We start from the raw sequence: 6889 nt of genomic DNA on the forward strand, positions 1-6889 counted from the left end.
GGGACTGGGCTGGTGGATGAGCCGCATCTGGGAGCAGGGGCCGCAGCCAGGGGCCGGGAGTAGAACTGGGGCCATTGCACCCTCCCCCCGCAGAAGTTCACCCCGCACTCCTAGGGGTTTGTGCCCCACATTTTGGGGATCACTGGTCTAGATATTCCCAAAGTTTTGGAAATTTTAGATCCACAAGTGGAAGCTCATGCTCACCTTTGGCTAATAACAGTTAAGGTAGTTTTTGTTGGTGGTAATCGTGCTTTTGGATTTTAGGGTAAACTGTTTCCCAGTCCTAGACAGAGGGAACACGTATGGAGAGATGTGTGTGTGGGTGTGGGGGTTGCTGCTTCGTTTGTACTGAGCATGCTCAGTAACACTGCTGAAGCCGGCTGTCCTCACTCCGCCCCTCTCCCCCCCCATCGGCAGGCACAGGTCACCTCTGATCCTAGAGGTGGATATGAGGGAAATGGAAAAGCAGCTGTGGAAATGTCAGAAGATCCTTTGACACCTTAATGAACTTGGTCTATGCTGACAGGACACAGCCAAGGTTGTTATGTCTTTCACATTCTTAATTTGCAATAGTTTGGTAGTTGTTACATTTGGTAGGACTCTAAGGAGCCCAAGTGTGTACAGGAAAGCCTTTCTTAAGGGACCACCCACAAGTGTCTGCTTTGCAAAGTGGTACAAAATTGTTCTAGTTAAAAGGATGGGTGCTGCTGTTTGGAGAGGAATCATTAGAGTTGTTTAGAGAGTAAGAGAGCCAGGAATTTGAAGATTGGGAAACTGAGTCATAGAGAGGCTAAGACTTACTCAAGTCCACAGAAGGAGTCAGTAGTAGAGCTAAGATTTTAGGAATTCTTGTGCCCAGACCACTCTCTCTAAAATGAAAAGCACCAACTTTTTGTGTGATTAACAGTATGGAAACTAATGGATAAGCACTGTGATGTGACAGAGCACATGCATGCATTGGTTTATTATTTAATAGATTACAGTACTATAAGTGTGTGTGCTGCTTCACAGACAGTAAATGACAGGACCTTTCTCACACACTGAGAGCTCAAATTTAGACTGGAAATTTACAACTGGATGTGCTAGAGGTTGAACTAGGGTGGCCAAAGTACAGTTTATTACATTACACAATGTTGCTTCTAGCTGCCATCTTCATCTTTAATGTGGAGAGGCAGATCTCTTAGACTTCAGATCTGTGCCTAGTGTCTATTTTGAAATAATCTTTATCTGGAATCATGAGGGATTTGAGTTGGTGATTGTAGAAGTAAAAAGTCCTTACATCTGCTCTCCACCTTTAATCACCGCAGTTGTTCCAGGGACTGTTTCTCCTGCCCAACAAACTGACTATCCTGTGTTTGAGTAAAGCAAAAAAGACTCAGGAAATTTTGATCTCATTAATTGCAGCCAAAAATGCGGCTCTGGCACCTATGGCACACAGGGGTGGCGGGTTATATGGGCCCGTGGTGCCTGTGCTCCAGGAATATTCGGGACCCAGTCCCACCAATGTTCGGTGCCGGGTCTCTCCCCTGGCCCCGCCTGCCGCCCCCGTGCACCTCCCTCAGAGCATCTCCTGGCCCCACCTCCAGGTGATTTAAAAGGGGCCAGAGACCCCCGGCCACTACTGCCACCACCAGCAGCGCAGCAGGGCTGAGGTGGCTTCCTGCCCAGCCTCACTCTGCCACTCCCAGAAGCGGCCAGAACGGCCCGGGTGGGAGGGGGTGTCTCTGCACGCTGCCCGAGCGCTGACTCCGCAGCTCCCATTGGTCAGGAACTGCGACCAATGGGAGCTGCGGGGGTAGCACCTGCGGGCTGCAGCATGCAGAGACCCCCTTGGCCCCCCCACCTAGGAGACATGGTAAGGGTCGCTTTCGGGAGCCGCCCAAGGTAAGTGCCACACTCCTCACCTTCACCTCAACCTCCTGCCCCAACCCAGAGCCCACACTCTGCACCCAAACTCCCTCCCAGAGCCTTAGGCAGGGGTGTGTGTCGGGGGAAGGCGGGACTTGGACCTGTTCTGGGCACACCAAAAATTATACAAACCTGCCACCCCTGGTGGCACACACATTCCCCACAGATCCACCGCAGGAGGAGAGTCTTTGAAGCTGTAGTAGAAAAACAGGCATGCTGGAGAGGCGCCTAGATGCCAATAACGCTCCAGAGGCAGAGTAGCTTTAGGGATAACAGTATTTCCCTGTTCTAATAAAGTTCCTTGGTGAAGGACAGGGGAAAGTGACCTCTGCGCTCCTGCCCTTGTCAGACGCCACGCCGGTGGAGCGGGCGAGGCCGGTTCTGTAGAACGGAGCTAAAAGCAGTTTAGGGGAAGGGGGCTCGGCTCGGTTGCAGCAGCGGCGCTCCCCGAACTGTAAAGCCCGGCCGGGACTGTGGGTGCGGCACGCCCGTGCGGCGCCACCCTCCCCGCCCCGCTCGGGCCCCCAGCCCCGCATGCAGGGCCCACCCCGACAGGAAATCAGCTAGAGCAGCGTCCACTGCTGCTGTGTGATCCCGGCGCGGTTACCCGGGCCCCTCCCTGCTGCCTTGTCCACCCCCGGTTGTGCCTGGTCCCACCTCCCTCAGCACCTGGCGGGCGGCAGCGCCGAGCAGATAACAACTGAGGCGGGGGGAGGGGTGTCAGTAAACCCCAGGGAGCTGCTGGGGAGAGGGGGAGGGGTTGGGGCGAGGCAGCCGGTCGCGGCGGGGCTGGGGGAGAACGGCTCTGCCCGGGCCGCGGAACTCAGCTCGCCGGCGGCAAACCCGCGCCACCTCTAGCCTCTGCCCGGATACAAGCCCCGCTGGCTCCGCCCCCCTGTTGGAGGAGCAGGAGCCGATAGACCGGAGGGGGAGGGGCGGGGGCGGGGCCATGCGGGAGGGGGAGAGGGGCGGAGGCGGGCCGGGGGGGAGGGGCTGCGTGCGGCTCGCCCAGCCCAGCCCGGCCGCGGGGAGCGAGGCGAGTGACTGACACGGACCAAAGTTATCCCGGAATAAGGGCAGCACGCATGTGCCGTCACCCCGGATGTGAACATGCCGCCCAGGCTCTCAGGAGCTCGCCCCGCCCGGCTAGAGCGGACGGGCTGACCCGTGCTGGGCTGAGCCGAGCCGGGCCGGGCCCAAGCGAGTTAGCCGCCCGCCTGGGGGGGAAGGGAAGCAGAGCCTCCCCCGGAGGGAAAGGGGGAGGGGCAGAGCTCCCGCGAGGCGGGGCAAAGGGGGGCAGAGCCTTCGTGAGGCAACTGAGGGGGAGGATTGCCCCAATGGTTTGGCTGAGCCAGGCCTTCCTGTCATAAATGACCCCAGCCCCGTGTTAGCCCCCCTCCCCCACGTTCCTGGGGGTTTGTTACACCTGGGCTAAGTACAGAAACCCTGTCACCATCTTCTCACCCCCCATCCCTTCAGTTACTCCTGCCCCTGCGCCCCAGAAGTTCCTGCGTTTACTGGGGTGGGGCAGAAATAATGGATTTTCGGGGGAAGAAGTACGAGCGGGGCAGTAATTGGTCAGACCCTGAAGTGGTGGAGCTCCTGCAGCTTTGGGCTGATGAGTCCGTTCAGATGGAGCTGGAGAGCTGCCTGAGAAACCAGCATGTCTTCAACCGGATCGCTGAGGTGTTGAGGGAGAAGGGCATCCACCGGACTGGGGATCAGTGCCGGGAGAAAATCAAAAAGATGAAGCTGGAGTACCGCAGGATCAAGGACAACAACAAGACCCCAAGGGGTGGCAGGACTTGGAAATTCTACGAGGTGATGGACCGGGTGCTGACCAGCCGTCCCTCCCTCTCTTACAGTTCCTTGAGTGGCAGTGTGGTGTCTCAGCAGGCACTACAAGGGAGCATGGTGGAGAACTACCATCACCACTTCACCCCCTCAGCTCTACCTTTCGGACACTCTCAGCACCCTGAGCTGATGGAAATCAAATGCGAGGAGGTGGACTCTGATGAAAACTGCTTGACCCCGGAACCCACACTATCCATGTCTTACCAGCAGGGCTCCCCTGAGGAGCATGAGATGGAGAGAGCTTTCTTGGACAGGGCTCAGAATGACTCTCCTATCTCCAGGGTGGAAATTCCCATTGAAACCAGTGTTTCACCTTCAGGTAGGATAGTCTCTTCTCATTCAAGCCTGAGGTTGATGTTACCAACTATGTATTCTGTTGAGGTTCCTTGTCCCAAACAATTTTAATGTAGAGTAATAGGTTCTGCATTAATAGCCTTTCAATATTTCCTGAAATGTCAATAGTGCAGGTTGGTATAAAAGACATAAAATCAGTGCACATTAGGGTGTGTGAAATTGAGGGACTGACACCTCCTAAAGGCAGGCATGTGCAAGATTCCTACATGTCAATTCTATCAAAGCATCTCAAATCCAGATAGAGTTTTCATATTTTGTGGTCACATTTGAACATTAAAAGGGCTCTCTTGAGTCCTCATACCACATTGTGATAGGAGTCCCTGTTCTTTTCACTGATAGGTTAGAACCCTCTGGATGAATCCACTGACCTTGCATTCCTAGAGCCCTGTGCAGATACAAAATTTGTATCCGCATCCAATCTGCAATCTGCAAACATGGTCTGCTGCTATAAAGTGGATATCCGCAGATTTGCACGGCTTTAGATATAAAATTTGGATCCGCATCCATCTGCAAGCCATAGATGTGGTCAGCGGATATCCGCAGATATAAAGCAGATATCAGCAGATTTGCATTCCTTTCTTATGCCGCTTTGTAGCTAGTCTTTTTAGCCATTGTCAATTGAGACTAATTGGTGGACACTCTCTTTTTCAGTCTCTCAATATACTAACTAGACAGAACTTGGGAAAGGGAAAACTCCTCGAGAGTGACTGGTAGAAGCACATTTAGGTGTAGTAAAAGAAGATACAGTTTTACCTCAAATTTAACTAATCTACAGAATTGGCTTCCATGCATCAAGTCTAGAAATTCATTGGGATTTCAGAGAAGTCTGGGATGGATGGAGTCTTGGATACATACAGCATGGTGGTGCGGGAGGGAGATGGTGACCTCATGATGATTACTGTGAAGTCAGGAAGGAATCCTCTCTTTCATTCACCATGATGTTTGCTCAACTGGCCAAGTGCACTATTTAAGAGGGGGTTTGTCATTCTCTAGAGTTTGGATCATTACCTGAGGCAGAATACTGAACTAGATAGACCAATGCTTGGATGCATAATGGCAAATTCAACATGTGAGGTTAAAGGAAAAACATTTTTTTTTCAACATTCAGGATGTACCTAATAGATTTGACTTCATCCTTCCTGTGGGATTCTACCATGGACAGATCTGATTCTTGTCAGAGAAAGGCAATGGGGTTACTTAAGCAGACCTGGGTCAAACTGGTCCAGTAGAGGGCAGTAGCGTATGTTCACATCAGTCAGTATACTGCACTGTCATCATTGGAATGAATTGCTGCAAATTTAGTTTTCTTTGTCTCTGAATATCTGCAGGTTTCAGTGAGCCCAACGTGGCGTCCTCATCCCGGATCCAGAGTTTGGGCCCTCGGCCTGGCTTCTCCACCTTGCACCGCCTGCGGAAGAAACGGAAAGGACAGCGAGTGAAGGACCCCCTTGATGACCTCCTACTGAAGACCCTGACATCGCAGCGGGCCATGGAGGAGCGCTTTCTGCAGATGGAGGAGCGGCGTTTGCAGCGGGATATGGAAGTGGAGGAACGGCGGATGCAGCTGGAGCAGCGACGTTTTGAACTGGAGCGGGAGCATGAGTTCCGCATGTTCAATGTCTTTGCTCAGATGCTTAGCATCTTAAAGCAGAGCAACAACAGCTCCTCCTCTTCTGTTGCACTGCCTCGGGGCTTGGATTTCATCCAGGTGCTGTCTGACATCGCTGGGATGGGAGGAGGAGGGGGCCTGCAGGAGGCGAGGGCCATGCAGGTAGGGCGACCACTTTCTGAGAGAAAGACTGACATGTACAGTTTCTGTAACCCTGGCGAGTTCCAGAGCAGCCTCTTCCTCTCCGCTCGAGGAAACATTGCCAATCTCTTTCGTGGCTCGACAGAAGAGGGATACAAGGCCTATCATGCTGACAAGTACGATGAAGACAAAAATCCCAATGTGAGTGAGGTTCCACTGCTGTGCACTTCTTTCTTGCTAGGAGAAACACCAAACAGGGTCATTTCTCAGACTCACTGACAGGGCTTGGATTAGAACATGACTTTTTTAATCTCACAGATGCCAGTCAGGTCAATCTTTTCATTTTAATAAAGCACAGAAAATTAATTACATAAAATGAGCTCCTTGGTACAGCAGGGAGCAGCACCCTGTGCAGCTTCATGTCATGTTTGCTCAATTTCCTGTCAAACTATTGTTAGGCCTGCAGAGCCAATAGAGTTACAGGAGAGCAAGTGGAACTTTATTCTCCCTTCTGCATCATCTCCAATGTCATCCACTGAGTTCTGGTTGCAACATGTTATCACTGTTGATGATGCAAGAGGCAGAAAGACCCAACTGGCTTTTCAGAACCCAAGGAGGAGTTTGCAGCACTGACATTTAGAAAGCTGTCTTTTTTTATTTTTTAAATTCACCGTTCAAAGCTGATGCTGCCTGTTTACCTTTTGCCTGTCACTTGCTCTATACAATATAATTAGGCTTGTTGCAAGGGTATGAGATTTACAACATTTCAGGGTAATGTATTTTTTTTAATTTTTAAAGTAATGAGTATATGAGCTTTTTTAAAAATAAGCCCTAGGTTCTGATCCTAAATGTCAATAATTTTAATTTAAAATTACTAATCCTAACTTCATCACTATCTCTCCTGCAATGCAGTATCATGAGAATTGAATATTAGAACCTTTAACACAAAGTATACCAATACACCTCTACCCCGGTATAACGCGACCTGATATAACACGAATTTGGATATAACGCCCGGGGGGG

The 6889-nt window shown here is 51.5% G+C and overlaps 1 protein-coding gene across 1 annotated transcript in view; it reads left to right on the forward strand.

Moving 5' to 3' along the window:
• The first annotated feature begins 2969 nt into the window (after positions 1-2969).
• The window catches only part of LOC112116818 (probable inactive 1-aminocyclopropane-1-carboxylate synthase-like protein 2), a 17525-nt gene continuing 13605 nt past the window's right edge, over positions 2970-6889 (forward strand). Inside the window, exons 1-2 of the mRNA XM_024214527.3 lie at positions 2970-4081; positions 5445-6067. Coding sequence (XP_024070295.2) covers positions 3445-4081; positions 5445-6067 — 1260 coding nt within the window. The 5' untranslated portion in view covers positions 2970-3444. The remainder of the gene's footprint in view (positions 4082-5444; positions 6068-6889) is intronic.

Source organism: Terrapene carolina, unplaced genomic scaffold (assembly GCF_002925995.2).
Source record: "Terrapene carolina triunguis isolate 2854851 unplaced genomic scaffold, T_m_triunguis-2.0 Scaffold96, whole genome shotgun sequence".
Taxonomy (NCBI): domain Eukaryota; kingdom Metazoa; phylum Chordata; order Testudines; family Emydidae; genus Terrapene; species Terrapene triunguis.